Source organism: Garra rufa, chromosome 23 (genome assembly GCF_049309525.1).
Source record: "Garra rufa chromosome 23, GarRuf1.0, whole genome shotgun sequence".
NCBI lineage: Eukaryota > Metazoa > Chordata > Actinopteri > Cypriniformes > Cyprinidae > Garra > Garra rufa.
In genome coordinates, this window is record NC_133383.1 from 5,731,571 (window position 1) to 5,750,742 (window position 19,172).

The 19,172-nt window shown below is 33.2% G+C and overlaps 2 protein-coding genes across 2 annotated transcripts; both read right to left on the reverse strand.

Moving 5' to 3' along the window:
* Positions 1-6,349: 6,349 nt before the first annotated feature.
* On the reverse strand, positions 6,350-11,399 carry plk2a (polo-like kinase 2a (Drosophila)). Its single transcript, XM_073829401.1, has 14 exons — positions 11,178-11,399; positions 10,823-10,930; positions 10,630-10,746; positions 10,416-10,545; positions 10,105-10,288; positions 9,827-10,025; positions 9,588-9,735; positions 9,411-9,505; positions 9,194-9,329; positions 9,022-9,102; positions 8,781-8,940; positions 8,571-8,700; positions 7,262-7,372; positions 6,350-7,176 (listed from the first exon to the last, which is right to left on the reverse strand). Exons 1-14 carry the CDS (start codon positions 11,391-11,393, stop codon positions 6,985-6,987), a joined length of 2,007 nt encoding a protein of 668 aa, XP_073685502.1. The 5' UTR covers positions 11,394-11,399; the 3' UTR covers positions 6,350-6,984.
* A 3,416-nt stretch (positions 11,400-14,815) lies between these two features.
* LOC141299118 (ATP synthase subunit C lysine N-methyltransferase-like) lies at positions 14,816-17,396 on the reverse strand. The gene is made up of 5 exons (XM_073829402.1): positions 17,229-17,396; positions 17,032-17,136; positions 16,814-16,954; positions 16,678-16,728; positions 14,816-15,034 (listed from the first exon to the last, which is right to left on the reverse strand). The coding sequence occupies exons 1-5, from the start codon at positions 17,394-17,396 to the stop codon at positions 14,846-14,848; spliced, it is 654 nt and encodes a 217-aa protein (XP_073685503.1). The 3' UTR covers positions 14,816-14,845.
* Between the last annotated feature and the right edge of the window lie 1,776 nt (positions 17,397-19,172).

Genomic DNA, 19,172 nt, shown 5'->3' on the forward strand with positions numbered 1-19,172 from the left:
GATGAAGCCCTCAGACTCCTGTCATTAACAGTCGAATTTACTGAATCGAATTTCTCTGTAAATTGAAGCCTGTTTAGACACGTCAATGAAAGGCTGGAGTGGCTGCATTAGCCCTAAAAGCATCTCCGATTACTCTGCATGTGGTTGCGCTCTCCATTCAAGACGGAAAAATCTGCGTCTGTTGTGGCTCAGAACTGACGTGTTGAGGTCTTGCACGGACAACAGATTCAGACACGGACAAGTACGTGAGAAACTGGGGCAAATGTGTGATGTGTCCGTGTAATGTAGGACACTTGGACACATACTAAAGGATGCTGGATTTGCCAGCAGATGGGTGTTAAGTAATCGGGCGTGATTCATTGTCTTCACATGTTGTGTGCCACCTCTTAAGAAATAACATGGAAGAACTGTATCCTCGTTTACGGCACAATTCAGTTGTTTAGATGAGGATACGTTTCCTGTGACAGCTAGTTTGGCTGAATGGTTTGTTTTCATGCATATATAGTATTGTACTTCGTGTTTACAGTCTAAAGTTGTGGCTTAGATCCCTCAGAGTGAAATATGTGTTGACTGTTCGTGCTGGAATGAAAGATATGAACCACATGAACACTATGTAGTAATACTGCATGTCTGGAGGTATTTGAGGTCTATAATGACATTGTGGAAAACATGCCGTATGTAGTAGCTCATAACCACTTAACCACTGTAATCTATCATTTGTGCTTTGCTTTCTTTGTCCACACCTAAGGATGCAAATCTGCAAACAATTAAAGCTAATTATATCGGCGGCACTTAAGAGAGATTTCATTAAGAGAATTAGTACTGAGCATTTTCATTACAAGAATGAGCTTTAATTTGCAGCTATAGCTACAGTTTTGATGTCAACAGATCTAAACCAGGGTTGCTAGGTGTTTTTATGTTGTTTTGAAAACATTTGCTGTTCTTTGTTTATTTGCGATATTGAAGTGAATATAATATTTGAATTTAAAATGAATGTTAAATGATTATTATTAATTTATAAACATTTAAATATATTTTTTCATAAGTTTAAATATTTATTCTGATTTCTTTTATATATTTTTTTAGAGAACATTTTGCTTTACAACATTAAAGCATACATAATTTATTATTATTATTATAATTATTCCTGCTGCTGTTGTTGTCATTAATGGTAATAACAACACAATTATTAGCAATCCAAATAATGTATAAACATTATTATTTATGATTATTATTATTATTATTGTTAATTTTTTTTATTTAACTAAATATATTATTACTACATAAATTATTTATTTAATTTTGTATTTTATTTACTTGAAGATCCAGTTATTTACTTTACAATATTAAAGCATCAATAATAATTAGTTATAGTTAATAGTTCTTGTTGTTAATAATAATACAATTATTTATTTAAATTATTTACTATTAATTCTACTATTATTATAATTTTTAATGTATTATTATGATTATTATTTAATTATTAATTCATTCTTATAATAACTTTTCTTGTATTTTTTTACTCGGAGAACTAATCGTTTTCTTTACAGTATTAACACATACTTAATTTATTATTGTTGTTATTTATTGTTATTGTGAATTATTTTATTTAACTATATATAATTTTCATTTTTTTAAATATCTAATTATTCATTTAATTTTGTATTTTTTTACTCAATGATCCAGTAATTTACTTTGCAATATTAAAGCATCAGTAATAATTTTTTGTTGCTTATTTTAATTATTAATTATTTAAAATAAGTTCACTATTACTACTACTCACTATTATTATTATTATTATTATTATTATTATTATTATTATTATTAATATTATTATTATTATTTATGTTAATTTACAATTATTTTTTTTATTTATTCATTCATTCATTCAAGGTTTTTTTTACTTTTCTTTTATAATTTTTTTTACTCAGAGAGCTAGTTGTTTGCTTTACAATAATAAAGCATACATAATTTATTATTGTTGTTGTGATCACTGTTGTTGTCATTATTAATAATAATACATTACAATAACAACAACAAAAGTATTATTATTGAAATAATGTATAAAAATTATCATTTATTATTATTTTTAATGTTGTTAATTATTTTATCTAATTATATATTATTTTCCTATTTTAAAATGTCAAATGATTCATTTTTTTTTATAATTTGTCATTTAATATATATATATATATATTTTTTATTATATATATATATATATATATATATATATATATATATATATATATATATATTTATATTTATTTATTTATTTTTTATTATTATTATTATTTTAATTTACTACTACTAATACTACTAGTAGTATTTTAATTTCCAATTATTATTATTTAATTATTCATTTGTTGATTCATAACATTATCTTTAATCACTTTTCTTTTATTATTTTTACGCATTGAACTAATCATTTGTTTTACAATATTAATAAATTAATTTTTATTATTATTGCTGTAGCTCTAAAATAAAATAATTATTCATTCATTAATGACAGCATTTATTATAAATATTGTCATGTATTATTACTGTCGGTATTTATTATTATTATTATTATTGTTGTTGTTGTTGTTGTTGTTGTTGTTGTTGTTATTGTTATTATTGTTGTTGTGAATTATTTTATTATTTTATTTATTATTTTATTATTATTTTTAACTATATATTATTTTCATATTATAAATATCAAATTATTTATTTATTTTACTCAGCGATCCAGTAATTTACTTTACAATATTAAAGCATCCGTAATGATTTGTTAAAATGTATTTATTTTTAATTATTTTAATTTACTACCACTACTATTTTTTTTTTAATTTAATTATTCATTCATTCGTTCATTCATTCATTCAATTTTCTTTGATAACTTTTTCTTTTACTACTTTATTACTCCAGTGATTTGTTCATCTGTGCTGAAGGTCTGTATAACAGCACAGATAATTGTCCTGGTCATTACCGGGGGCCATGTACGTGTTATGTAAGTCGAAAAGTGTTATTTTGTGAATTCCGCCTATTAAGTAATCTGGCATTGACTCAGAGAAGACAAAATGGCCTACATTTCAAAGTGACAGATGATGCTAGAAAGAGACTCCAGGCGGCCAACTGTGGGGCTATACTGATCTTGGACAACAAACGCATCTCTGTTCCTCGAATCTTTCCTCATCAGGGCCAAGAGAGACGACATACCAGCTGGCTTGATACTGACATGAAAAAATGAGAACTGAAGCTTGACATTATAACCGTGTGACATAAAGGCACAATGTTCTTCCTTTCGCTTCTCGTTTTTCTTTTTTCCTATCTATTAAATACAAAATATTCACATTGACCCTGGATTACATCATATGTCAACTCTTTGTACTGTAAATAAAAAAGCAAGCCAGCAATGGCCAGCATTGATTACTGTTTTCAGAATGAGATTTGCTCCATAGATTGTTGCCATGGAGCCTTGGTTATTCCAAGATGAAATGTTTTTAACTTAAAAGCAACTAGTAGGATGATGGTTTCAGATATATATCTGATACAGTTAAAGTCAAAAGTTTACATCCCCTTACAGAATCTGCAAGAGGGATCATACAATATGCATGTTATTGTTTATTTAGTACTGACTTGAATAAGATATTTCACATAAAAGGTGTTTACACATAGTCCACAAGAGAAAATAATAGTTGAATTTTTAAAAATGACCCTGTTCAAAAGTTTACATACACTTGATTCTTAATACTGTGTTGTTACCTGAATGATCCACAGCTGTTTAGTAATAGTTGTTAGTCCCTTGTTTGTCCTGAACAGTTAAACTGCCTGCTGTTCTTCTGAAAAATCCTTCAGGTCCCACAGATTCTTTGGTTTTCCAGCATTTTTGTGTATTTGAACCCTTTCCAACAATGACTGTATGATTTTGAGATCTATCTTTTCACACTGAGGACAACTGAGGGACTCATATGCAACTATTACAAAAGGTTCAAACACTCACTGATGCTTCAGAAAGAAAAACTATGCATTAAGAGCCAGGGGGGTAAAAACTTTTTTGTTTGAAGATCAGGCTAAATTTAACTTATTTTGTCTTCTCGGAAACATGTATCTGCTGTAGCTTCTGAAGGGCAGTACTAAACGAAAAAAAAAGATTTTTAGGCTAAATAAGAAAAATGTACACATTTTGTTCAAAAATTTTCACCCCATGGCTCTTAATGCATCGCTTTTTTCCTTCTGGAGCATCAGTGAGAGTTTGAACCTTCTGTAATAGTTGTATACAGTATGAGTCCCTCAGTTGTCCTCGGTGTGAAAAGATAGATCTCAAAATCATACAGTCATTGTTGGAAAGGGTTCAAATACACAAAAATGCTGGAAAACCAAAGAATTTGTGGAACCTGAAGGATTTTTCTGAAGAACAGCAGGCAGTTTAACTGTTCAGGACAAACAAGGGACTCATGAACAACTATCACTAAACAAAACAAACAAACAAAACAAAAAAAAACCTATCGGTGGATTATTCAGTTAATGACATGATATTAAGAATCAAGGGTATGTAAACTTTTGAACAGGGTCATTTTTATAAATTTAACTATTATTTTCTCTTGTGGACTAAATGTAAATATCTTTTATGTGAAATATCTTATTCAGGTCAGTACTAAATAAACAATAACATGCATTTTGTATGATCCCTTTTATTTTGGCAAAAAAATTAACATTTTGCAGACTCTGAGAGGGGGATGTAAACATTTGACCTCAACTGTACATCACTACCATGTTCACATACAATGGTTTTTTCAACTGTTGAGATTGTTCATCATGTTTTTCCTAACCCAGGGCGTGCATGGAAACAAGCTGTTTCTCAGGATGACAGCTTCAGTCACCATTCAGTTTTGTTATATGGAAAGATTCAGTGTAATTAAATGGCGACTGACCTAACATCTTTAGTGCTCAACTGTAATGAGAAATGGGGGGAAAACATGGTGAAACTATATGAAAATAAATCTTACTGGTCCTCAAAATAGGCTTTGTTTTTTGTTAACACTTTGGGATCAATTCTCACTATTCACTAGCTGTTTATTAGCATGCATATTACTAACATATTGGCTATTTATTAGTATTATAAAACATATGTAACCCTGGACCACAAAAAAGCTGAAAGCTGAATAAATAAGCTTTCCATTGATGTATAGTTTGTTAGGACAATATTTGGCTGAGATACTATTTGAAAATCTGTAATCTGAGTGTGCAAAAAAAAAAAAATCTAAATATTGAGAAAATCGCCTTTAAAGTTGTCCAAATGAAGTTCCTAGCAATGCATATTACTAATCAAAAATTAAGTTTTGATATATTTACGATATGAAATTTACAAAATGTTCTTTACTTAATATTCTAATGATTTTGATAGTTTTGACCCATACAGTGTTTTTTTGGCTATTGCTAAAAAAATATACCCATGCTACTTAAGACTGGTTTTGTGGTCCAGGGTCACATATCAATGCTTTATGACCATATTTAAGATCCCTACACTTAACAACTACCTTATTGCAACTAGTTTATTAAGGCAAAACTCACAGGTAATAGTTAATGGTAAGAATTTATGCAAAATATGTATTTTATATTTTGATTTTGTGTGGTCAAATATGATTTAGAAACATTTTTTTCAGTGACATTCATTCCTAAGCCACAAGAGGCTGCATGTACATAAAAATGGCTGGACTTTTTGTGATTAATCATACGATTTTGAGTTATATCAACACACCAAAATTGAAGTCATACAGATTTGGAATGACTTTTGCGAAGAAATGATTAGGATTTCGTGTTTGAAGGATATTCCAGTCATGGTTGTGTCTTAAACATGATTTTCCACGGTATTTGTTCTAAGGAATGGATTATAAAAATAGCATTGTAAGCCATCTGTGTTCATACCCTTTTGGTTTGATTCATCATGTAAACCTTTCATTTATCTTTTGTGCACTCCGTTTATCTTTAAATTACAACTAATTATAACAAATGAGTTAATTAGTGCATGATGAAAAGACCTACAATTTGTTGTTCGTCACAGCGAAGGTGTAAAGCGTCATTATTTCTTTTCAGTTGTGACCCAAATCAAGTCAAGTTCTGTTTTTTACTCGTTTTAATATAGTGCATGTGAGGGCTTGACGGCGTAGCGTAGGGAGTTTGTGCTGGGCAGACAGTAGGTGGTGAAACAACACTCTTTTCATGTTTTTCTTCCCTTTTGTGAGCATAATGTGTGTTTTTGAAGTCGCTTCATTGAGCCCCTGGAGATTTACGTAATCGACTGCTTTGGCACTCAGACGCAGGGACAATGGGGGTAATTGCGCTTCAAAGAAGAAACAAAATACAACACCTCCACAATATTATTCATCTTTAATCTTCATACAAACATCAAGACAAGACAAACGCCGATTGCGGTTTCGCCACTGGCCTTGCATAATGAGTTTGTCTCAACTCCCATGATGGCCAGGGAGATTGACGTACAGTAAGGACAAAGCGCCAGTCACGATTATTGTAACAAACAATTAAATAACGTGTGCTCACACTCACATAATTCTAAGATCGTCTTTATTAAATAAATAAATACTGGGTTCTTTCTGATAATAAGTTATGTCCATGGCATGTCCACAGTGAAACACAGCCCGGTTCTGGAAGAACCAAACGTGCAGAACTACAGCATCGGATCGTTTCGCTCTGCAGCCCGTGTCCTTAATCAGGAATGTTTTCACAGTTAAAACGAAATCTGCTCTCAAGAGAGCTACATCCAACCACCCTGCCTTGGTGAAACCTCCTTTCCTCACCGTTTGGCTTCAACAAAGCAAGATTTCCGCATTAAAAAAAGAAACACCTAAACGCCTCTGGTTCCAGCCCAGCTCGGTTCAGTCCGTTCACAAAACTCATAATCCATGACATCTCCTCCCATCTTCGACACTCCCGTCCAGCCCAAGTACTCCACATTCTTGTCCTTTCGAAGTATTCCAATCTATGGTTTCAGTTGCATCTCTGCAACAGCATGTTGAGTGCATAGTCCATGCGGCTGCGTAGATCCGCCGAGCAGCCGGACACGAGCAGGGTGCTGAGCCGCAGCGTGGTGGACACGCGGTCCTCGTTGATGTATGTCAGGAGGTATTCCTCGCTCTGATTGCACAGGATGATCTTGGTGTGATCGTGGTAGAAGTTCACCTGTGGGAATGGCATGTGTTTAGCAAACAAGTAGCGAATATTGTGCATGTTCTTGCATCCTAGAAGTACAAAAACAAAGATTTACCTGGAAAGTGCCATCGTTGAAGAGCATCATGAGTGCTCGATCAGATTTGAGCCACTGGAGAAGATACAATCTGGGTTTGCCTGCATCTGTTACGTTGGGTAAATCACCTCCCTGTTGAAGAATAACAAGTAGTGATCAGAAAATCTGATGGAAATTGCTTAGTTGGGGTTAAAAGACTTTTATTATTTGACTGCACTGACAGCTTGAATCGACTTTGTCTGACATTATTTTTGAACTGAATTGAATCAACATGAACTGACCAGCTAAACAGCTGAATAACAACACTATTGCCTTCTGTAGAGCTGCTTAGAGCTGAATTGAACTTGTTTCACATTTGTGACCCTGGACCACAAAACCAGTCTTTAGTAGCAATAGCCAAAAATACATCGTATGAGTCAAAATTATCGATTTTTCTTTTATACCAAAAATCATTAGGATATTAAGTAAAGATCATGTTCCATGAAGATATTTAGTAAATTTACTACCATAAATATTTTAAAACTTAATTTTCAATTAGTTGTATGGATTGCTAAGAACTTCATTTGGACAATTTTAACCCATTTTTTTGCACTCTCAGATTGCAGTTTTTCTAATAGTTGCATCTCAGCCAAAGATTGTCCTATCCTAACAAACCATACATCAATGGAAAGCTAGGTATTCTAGGTCCAGGGTCACATTTGATGAACTTTGCAGTTATTGAACTGCACTGTACTTAAATAGGGACACTACTGTCTTCCTTAGAGCTAAGAATTTCTCTTATTTGACCCTGGATCACAAAACCAGTCATAAGGGTCAATGTTTTGAAATTGCGATTTATACATCATATGAAATCTGAATAAATTGCTTTCCATTGATGTATAGTTTGAAAGGATAGGACAATATTTGGCCGATATACAACTATTGGAACATCTGGAATCTGAGGGTGCAAAAAATCAAAATACTGAGAAAATCTCCTTTAAAGTTGTCCAAATGAAGTTCCTAGCAATGCATATTACTAATCATACATTAAGTTTTGATATATTTACAGTAGGAAATTTACAAAATATCTTGATGGAACATGATCTTAATACCCTAATTCACTTTTTTTTTTGCCTAAAAGAAATCGATAATTTTGACAAAGGCAATACATTTTTGACTATTGTTACTCAAGACTGGTTTTGTGGTCCAAGGTCTCCTATTTGAAAACTTTGCATCATTGATTCATGTTCATTGCTGAATAGCTGCTACGTATTGTATAAAGCACTATATAAACAATGGTGACTTGACTTAATAGCATTCACACCCATTTTAACAAAGCGAGGACACTTACATCCATCAAATTCTCCTCCATGTAGTGGGCGAAGTATTTTAAGATGGTGACCTGGCCGATAAACTGCTCTGGGGCTTCGGTAGTGGAGAAGACTGAACATTGCCCCAGCTCTGCATAGTAATGCACCGTCCTGAAGGTCAAAAAGACACGTTAGTCTTCACAAAATCAATGCTATTTAAGCTCAAAAGACATCCGAGATCTTCAACTTACTTTTTGTCTGACAGCAGGCTCATGTGAGTGCCGTTGTTGAAGAGAACGCCAACTGTGTGATCTGACAACTGGTAGCCAAAGCCGTACTTGTTGGAATAGTCCACCCACTTGGTCACCCACTGGAAGCTGCTGTTCATGCTCTCCTTTGAAATGTTATTAGCTGTGAACGAGATGAAAATGGATTATTAACAACGACTTTGCATTTGAGAAGCAGATGGAGTTTAGAAGGTCTGATACGCACCTTCCGGCATATTCTCTAGACAGCCTCGCAATACTCGTGCCACGGTGTCCGCTACACTTCCCATTGTGCTATCCTCAAGACCTGAAGACACAAAAACCACCAAAATCCATTAGACATCACATTAAAACATCCATTAGCATCCTCACTTTGGTAAAAAGGTGCAAGCTCTTACATTCGCTGCTGCTACTGCAGCTCCCTAGGGTTCCTCGCACTATCATTCGAATGCTGTCTTTAATGTGCTGTTTGCTGCCAGTGTCCTTCGTCGGGACAGCTGGTTTTCCAGCAGCTGGGATGGGGGGTTTACTATCCTGTGGGAAATTAAGGAATGTGGGGTTAGGTTACGGCCTTAAACTATCTGCACAACTCTGACGAAGGATGAAGCAGCTCACCTCAAGAGTTTGCCTACAGGGTTGAGGGCTGACTGACGTTTTTCGGAGGTCAAGGCACAGTCTGTTTATGTCTTCCTCCTCCTTAGTTGGTTTATCTGCAAGAAGCAATTGTTTATCAATCTGATTATGTAATTGGGGCAGTCCAGAAATGGTTAAACCTGCTTTGAAAGTGCTTACTTTGAGTCTCCAAGTACTTGGCTTTGTCCTTCTTTCCACCAAACAGGGCGGCTGCGGCTTTCTTGAAGAAGCTCTTGGCAGGGCTGGTGTGGTGAAGGTCTGGGGCCGCATGGCAGCAGCTAGAAGACAGTCTGTCTGGTGTGAATCCCTGATATAAGAAGGAAAAAAACAAGCTCAGTGAATATTTAATTGTGTGAGAACTCATGAAGACAGTTCAGTTTACACAAAGAGACACACACCTGGCAGAAAAAGTCGTGCCGTAGGATATCATCGAGTTGTGGCCTGTCAATTGGGTTTTTGGCCAGCATGCTGCTGATGAGATGCTTGGCTTGGGGGGTCAATGATGACGGCATGGAGTATCGCGCTTCACGGATGCACCGGTACGTTTCTTTAAGGTTCGTAGTCTCAAATGGAGGTCTTCCCAAAAGCATCGTATACCTGTTTTGATGCAAACGATCCATCGTAAGTAAGCATTTCCATTAAATATTCCAAGAGAAAATCTGGTCAATATACTTACATCACACAACCGAGTGCCCAAATGTCAGATTCACATCCATGCCCTTGCTTATTGAGGACTTCAGGCGATAAGTAGTTTGGTGTTCCACATATTGTTCTTCTACGGTTCTCGACCGGCTCAAGCTTCGCAGCCAAACCGAAATCTCCAACCTTGAGCTCCATAGACTCATTGATGAAAAAGTTACCTGGGAGGAGCAACAGAATTGGGGTTTATAACACTTACATCCATGCATTTGGCAAACGGTTTTATCCAAAGTGATGCAATTCATGCGAATCAAAACCATGACTTGAGCCATGTTTGAGCTCGCTTACCTAGTTTAAGGTCTCTGTGGAGGATTTCTTGCTCGTGGAGATACTTCAACCCCGAGACGATCTGTCTTAGGTAGTACCGAACCTCTGGTTCTGTAAGCACCTTTCGGGCCTTGAGAATATGTGCTAGTGACTAAAGAACAAACATGCATGTGAGCAACAGTATTTCCTACAAGATCCTTTTCATCAATCGAAGAAGGGCGTCAATAGCACTCACCCGTCTGCTGCAGTATTCAAGTAGAATGTAGATATTATCTTTGTCCTCGAAATGGTGGTAGAAGTGAACGATGTGTTTGTGATGCAGAGCTCTGTGCAATTCAATTTCTCTGTCAATCTGTCAAACAGATGCAAGCTTAATAAACTATTCAAGCAATGCAGACAGAAGCAAATACATTTTAAAAGCAAGTTACCTTTTCCCTTTGGTGAGGTTTGGAAACGCGAGTGTGTGGTATGATTTTGGCTGCATACATTTTGCCTGTGCTCAGATCTGTAAATTCATAGCATTTGGCAAAACCGCCCTGCAACAGAGAGAGCATGCATTATAAGACAATGACAAACTAGAGGATTACATATAAATACAATACAATCAGTTGGTAATATCTTATTTAAATGTATGCATAACTGAATAGAATTCAAAATAAATCAGCTGATGCACTTTCAAATGCACTTTATTGGCTTTAATATAATATTCCTGTACTATGGTGCTCCAAACATACTATGGTATCACCATAGTACTTTTTCAAAAGTCAAATGTAAAATATTTACCTTGCCCAAAACTTTTCCTCTACAGTAGCATTTCCCAGTGCCTGAATCCGTGATGATGCGTGACATTTCTTGCGTGGCATGAGCGTTATTATCCTCTAATTTCCCTCGTCTGCTCTCGGTGGGTCTGTGGTGTGTGCGTTCACACATCTTGCCGTTATTCACAGGCTGGTGATGGTGATGGTGGTGGTGGTGTGTTATAGTCCTGAGTATGTCCATGCTCGAGTCCCGACTGTGAGAAATCACCACAGAGCCTCGGTCTTATAGACGCGCTCGGTCGCTCCGCCCAGCTATTTTATTTTTTACCGGCGCGTTCACTGAACGCTGGAGCAAGACTTGCGTCTCTAATCAGCGACTTGAATCGCAAAATCAATGTTATGGTTTGCGCTTTGACATATGTGACCCTGGACCACAAAACCAGTTATATAGGTCACTTTTCGAAAATAAGATTTATACATCATCCGAAAGCTGAATAAATACGATTTCCACAAATGTATGATTTGTTAGGTTTTATTTGAAAATCTAGAATCGGAGCGTGCAAAATAAATAAATAAATAAATAAATAAATATTGAGAAAATTGCCTTTAAAGTTGTCCAAATGAGCTTCTTAGCAATGTATATTACTAATCAAAAATTAAGTTTTAATATATATACAGTAGGAAATTCACAAAATATATTTTAAAAAATCGATCATTTTGACCCATACAATGCATTTTGGATATTGCTACAAATATACCAGTGCTACTTAAGACTGGTTTTGTGGTCCAGGGTCACACATGGCATTAGATTAGACAGATCTTCATTACACTGAATGAAATGTATAACTTTAAAATGAAAAAAGATTATTTTTAATAATATATAAGCTACGTAAAATCCTCTGTATCTTACTAGATGCATTACAAATGTTATTTTTCCGCATTTTACTTTGATCAATCTGTTCATATAGTATGTTACAATATTTTGTATCTATAAGTTGACTAGGACATGCATAGACATGTTTTAGAGACTGTATGATACAGTACAGCTTTCTAGTGCCACCATGTGGTGGATTTACACTTGTTTGAATGGATTTGCATGTGTGGTGCATGTATGACTCATACTCTGACACTCCTATTTACACACTGACATTATTGGCATTATACACATAACCTTATTAATTTATATTGATAAGAAGCTTTTAATATACATAGATCATAATATGATGACATTTAGAGTCAAAAATAGAGAATTAAGATACATATACCCCACTTGAGGTTTTATCATAATTTTCCCTACATTTACTTAATGTCATGGCTAATGCATTTGTGTTGTTTTTTGTCTTTATTACAGCTTGTCGTTTTGTAAGATGCGCTCAGCATCTAACAGTGTCCAGAAAACTGCTCTGCCTCCAAGGAAACACCCATCAGTTCTCAGTCTTCAGCAAATTAAGGTAACAAATATTATACAATGCATTGCTTTCTTTGAAGTGGTCCTTAGAAAGAGTGGGAAAAATGTTTACTTTTCTTTTGGATCGGCTGAAGTGTGTTGATGCTGTTCTATAGTTCTGAGAAAGCTGGTTTTAATGTCCCGAAATATAAAGTGTTTACATGCTGAACTCAGTTATTTATAGTTAAATTCAACAGGTAAACATTTATATTGATCGCATGTAAACAATGCAGATTCACAGCGCAGGCTTTATCAAACACATAATAATTAAAAGCATATCCCATTTTTCACTTTCTTTTTTTTTTTTTTTCCATTTTGAAGCCCTATTGCTTTTCATGTCTAGCTGACCACATGTCTCATGAATTATTCATTGCTGATGTCAAAATGCAGTCTGGAAGGTTCTTCTATAGCAGAGTGTAAAGACATGAACGTATGGGAGAGGGAGGTGCTTGTGTTTGCAGGGTTAGTTGGTGGACACTGGATAAAAACATAAGCTTTGTATTTTCCAGCTAATAGCATTGGCTTTGCATAATTGAGGGCAATATAGTGGACAGTGTGATAAGTATGTAAACGTACCCTATCTTATAGCTCATACTAGGTATCCAAGACATGAAAGGCGACTTCTCATGTGGTTGTAAGGGAGATTATGAGACAAATGATCCATCAGAAGATTAGATGTTTATGTATTGTATCCCCAATAATCATCCCATCTGAATGCATGATAACAAGAGGGTTTTATGCTTCTTAACTGAATTTTAATATGACTGACATACAGTGAAGTGCAAAAGTCTGAGACCATGTTGAAAATCTTGAATTGTTTTTCATTTAGACCTTATAATAGAACTTTAGGATTTTTATATCAAAATGAAATACTACTTCAGAATCAGTCCAGTGTCTGTTTCTAATACACAAATCAAATTGATTCAAATGAAGTTTGATCATGTTACTCTTTGTATGAACAGAAAAAAAATTTAGTATCTGTGAGATACTTATTCTGCTTTCATTTCAGTTTTCAATTTTGAAATTTGTTGTTTTAAAATGTCTATATAGTTCATTTTATATTTTAAATTAATTATTCATTTTATTAATTTACACTACCAGTCAAAAGTTTTTGAACAGTAAGTCTCTTCTGCTCACCAAGCCTGCATTATTTTTTTTGATCCAAAGTACAGCAAAAACAGGACATTTTTAAAAATTATTTACTATTTAAAATAACTGCTTTCTATTTGAATATATTTTAAAATGTAATTTATTCCTGTGATTTTAAAGCTGACGTTTTAGCATCATTACTCCAGTCAAATTATTCTTCAGAAATCTTTCTAATATACTGTTTTGCTGCAAAAAAAAAAAAAAAAATTGTTATTAGTAGATTTTATTTCCGCTTTATTTGATGAATAGAAAGTTCAGAAAAACAGCATTTATCTGAAATAGAAATCTTTTGTAACATTACAATGGAGTATTTTACTTGGAGTAATGATGCTAAATATTCAGCTTTGAAATCACAGGAATAAACCTTTTTAAATATTGATGATAGTAATAATAATAATACATGTTTATTGAAAGGCAAATAAGCAAATTAGAATGATTTTTGAAGAATCATGTGACACTGAAGTCTAGAATAATGATGCTGAAAATTCAGATTTGAAATCATAGAAATAAATATAATTTTAAAATATATTCGAATAGAAAGCAGTTATTTTAAATAGTAAAAAATGTACTGTTTTTGCCGTACTTTGGATCAAATAAATGCATGTTTGTTGAGCAGAAGAAAAAACATTAAAAATCTTACTGTTCAAAAACTTTTGACTGGTTGTGTAATTTGTTAAATATTTATTTATAATATTTTATTTGAAGTAACAATTTTTCCTCTTTTTTTTTTTTATAAATCATGCTGGCAATGCTAGGGAATTGCATGCCATTTTTTTGTTTAACTTCTCACTCAAATTATAGGCTGATAATATAGTAAAAAGTGTCAAATAGAAGCATTTTCACTGGTGATCTGAGACCCCAGTGTACAGTTTATGTCCAATACAAGAAAAGAAATGACTGAAAACATTGCAATAATTTATTTAACATCACTCATCCAATACTTCAGCTTGCTTTGGAATAACAGTTGGAAATTCATTGTTTTGCCAGTCACACAAAACCATTAATCATAAAACTATTATGAAAGGAAGATATAAATATCTCGATTTCTGAGTTGCATGTGCCTTATCTCTCTCCATTGAGAATACCAGTAGGCTGGTTCAGGCTTGTGATGGGTGAGGAGATGTTCTGGACGGTTTTCTAGCAGTGTGGACATCATAAGCCCAGACCTGGTTCAATCCAGATCCAGCAGTGCAGCTGTGGGGCCAGTGAGGGAAAGGGAAACGGCACACAATGACTCTGGCTTCCTCAGGAAGTTCCTTTAACAACTTCTCTTCCAGAACACCCATCTGCCACGTTAAAACATATAAATCATCATTAAACATCTTCAACCCTAATATGCTTTACAAAAGGTCATGCTAAAATGTTTTGTCTAACATTTAGGTTTATTATTATCTTAGTCAACTAAGACTAAAATAATATAAACCAAGACCATAAAATAAATATCTTTACTTGAAATAAAATAAACATTAATTGCAATTACATTTTACAACAGATGTAAAATTGTATTTATTTATTGGCTTGTATTGTATTTTTATTTCAAAATTGTATTTATTTATTTTGGACAGTAAGATTAGTTTTTTTTGTTGTTGTTAATGTTTTTTTTAAAGAAGTCTCTTCTGCTCACCTGCATTCATTTGATCCAAAATACAGCTAAATCAGCAATATTGTTAAATATTTTCCTATCTAAAATAACTGCTTTCTATTTGAATATATTTTAAAATGTATTCCTGTGATCAAAGCTACATTTTCAGCATCGTTACTCCAGTATTCAGTGTCACATGATCCTTAAGAAATCATTCTAATATACTGATTTGCTGTTCAAGAAACATTTATCATTATTATTATTATTATTATTATTATTATTATTTATCAATGTTTAAAACAGCTGAGTCAGGATTATTTGATGAATAGAAAGATCCAAAGATCAGCATTTATCAGAAATAAAAAGCTTTTGTAACATTATACACTTTTTTTGGGCGGTGGGGAAGAAATTATAAAAAACTATTACTTTTATTATATATACATTTATTTTATTACTTTTTTATTTATTACTTTCATAGATGCTTTAAATTGATCAAAACTGAAGATGAAGACATTTATAATGTTACAAAAGATTTCTATTTCAGATAAATGCTGTTCTTCTCAACTTTCTATTCATCAAAGAAACCTGAAAAATTCTATTCAGCTGTTTTCAGCATAATAATAATAATAACAATAAATGTTTTTTTTGAGCAGCAAATCAGAATATTAGAACGATTTGTGAAGGATCTTGTGACTGGAGTAATGATACTAAAAATTCAGCTTTGAAATCACAGGAAAAATAAATTACATTTTAAAATATATTCAAATAAAAAACAGATATTTTAAATAGTAAAAATATTTTAAAATTTTACTGTTTTTGGATCAAATAAAAAGCATTAAAACTTTAACTGTTCAAAAACTTTTGACTTGTAGTGTATATAGACATTTAAAAAAATAAATAAAAAAAATGAAAATGTCAAAGTTACTAAGACTTCAACTACATTTAAAATAAAAATGGTAAATATAAAAATAAAACTAATTCAAAATAATATTAAAAATATAATAGTATTTAAGTGATATTAAAATAACAGTTTACAACATATACATTAACATTAACTAATGCAATATTTAACAATAACATTTATCTATTAATTTATATTTTCTCATGGTAATATAATTAATGCATCGTAAATTAAGAATTAATAATATTTATAAATTAACACCATAAAATAATACCATATTTATAAATTAACTTAAAATTAATAAAAGCTGTAAAATTGTTGTCTTTTTCTTTTTTGCGTGACATATTGAATCTTAATTTGCATGTATTTACTTTATAAGTAGATAATAGACAAAAAAATATTTTTATGATCTTATAGCGCCCCCACATGGCAATCCAGCAACATACCACGGCAGGAGCCAGAAACACAGTCACATTTCTGTATTTGGAGAGATCAGTCTGAAAGAATAAAAGAGTTGCATTGAGGAAAGCTTTAGACATGTTTGACATAATGTAATGTAAAATACATTCACATGAAGTTTACCTTCCAGAAGTCCTGTTTGACGAAATGAATATCAGTGTGTGGTACGCCACGCCACCATGCTTTACTCCTTGAATAGGCCAACAATATGGAGTTTATTTCAAAACCTGTGCATTGAAATCCCATTGACGATGCTGCAAAAACCTGCATTTCAGAACAAAACAGTTAAAACATAAGACGAAGCATAAGCTTCAAAGCCTGACATTTTATCCATGACTTACCAAACGTCCGTCGCCTGATCCCAGGTCAGCCAGACGACCTTTGCGTCCTTCTAGAAGCTTGATAACATTTAGAGTTTGTTCTTTTGTTGAAGGTAGAAATGGCACCTGGGAGAATATCACACCAGACCTTTTCAGCTTCTGTAGCTTCTCTCAACTCCTCTCTATTAAAGAGAGAAATGTGCGGAAAGTCAAAGCACCTTTAGTCTGAAGGGGACCCTCAGTCCAGGCATGCAGAACATGGTCCAGAGTCCATAGACTCCGGCGAAGGCAGATCCGATCAGTAAGGTGACATTGGGGCCACACTGCTGACGACTGAAGCACCTGCTGCTGTGCTCCTCGAGGATGACCTCAATGCAGTCCTCCATGCTGAAATGCGTTCAATAATAGGACAGATATCATCACTGTAAAACATATGATGGCAGGCAAACAATGATTTTTTAACTTTAGTATCCTTTGAATTGTTATTAGGATGGAAATTAGAAGCTAACAAAATGGTTCTTACTTCCAGGTATCAAAATGAAATTTAAAATAGAAATGTGTTTACTGTTAAAATCAAAATCATATCATCATTTAAAAATCGTATTTATTTATTTAATTATTTAGTAATTAATTTTATATATATCCAAAAGTAGTTTGGTTTAGAAAAATCAACACCATCGGAACAAATAAATATTTATTTATTTAGTTATTTAGAACAATATTATTATAATTATAATGATTAAGATATTATTAATGTAATAAATATATTTAAATTAATAAATATTAGTTGTATGTGTACTGTATATATATCAATACCCAACAAATATGTAACAATAGGCAACAATACATTGTATGAGTCAAAATGATTTTTCTTTTATGCCAAAAATCATTAGGATATTAAGTAAAGATCATGTTCCATTAAGATATTTTGTAAATTTCCTACCGTAAATATATGAAAACTTTATTTTTGATTAGTAATATGCATTGCTAAGAACTTGATTTGGACAACTTTAAAGGCGATTTTCTCAATATTTAGTTGCATCTTGGCCAGACATTGCTCTATCCTAACAAACCATAGAAATAGAAAGCTCATGTATTCATTTAATTGAAAAAAAAAAGACCCTTATGACTGGTTTTGTGGTCCAGGGTCACATATTTTAATAACATCAAGCACTTACACTGGAGCTGCCAGTAGAGGTCGCGCTGCTACAACAATCTGACGAAAAAAAGGGAAAACGCCACTCAAGCACGCCTCCTCCTGAGTCGTGGATCAAATGACCGCGGACACTGCGACCAAACAAACAAAAAAACGTGCTCGACAGCGTGAACGAACCATATTTGCGTTTTAAACTCAACTGTAAATGTTTCTAAATGCCACAGTGAAGATACAATCAAACTGAAACCTGTCCTATAGCGTTATACACGCCTCATCTCAATCGATACCGTTGACAGACTCTAAAAGCTACTGAAATATTGAGCCAAATCTAAATATCAATCTGCCTAGGACACTAAAGTAGACCATCTTTTAACTTTAAATATATTTGAATGTTTGCCTTACCTACTTCATCCCGGTGTTTTCAGGGCTTTCCAGATTAAAACGATTGACAGATACCAAACCAATGAGATTTAAGAGGTCGATCTGCCCTCTGGTCTTCACAGGAAACATAATTATACAAACATCATTTCGAGTGTGAATGGGGTAATAAATCTCAAATATTTCGTATTATAACTAGAACAAAAATACTAGAAATTTCCTACAGTAGGCCTAGGCCCTATTGAAAAACTTTGCCTGTTTTTTTAATCCTGTAGGATTTAATTCTAGTTTAATACAAGGAAACAATCAGTAGAGCCTTGATTTATCAACTAATTTATATATTTATACTAATTATATACATCTTGAATTAGGATTTAAATGTTTTGGATATGGGTAAAGCAGGGCTGTTGTTAACTTGTTAGTCTATTTCAAACGTAAATTTTGAAAACGCTGTTTTTTATTTAAAATAAAAGTAAATTGCTAACGCACTGCTATGTAAGATTATTATTTTACTATACATCCAAAACTGGATATTTGATAATCCATCGAAAACGTCAAATGTCTTCCGGGTTTTAGGACTACAAACAGCTGAACTTGTTTGAACTACAATTCCTAGCAGCAAGCGCGT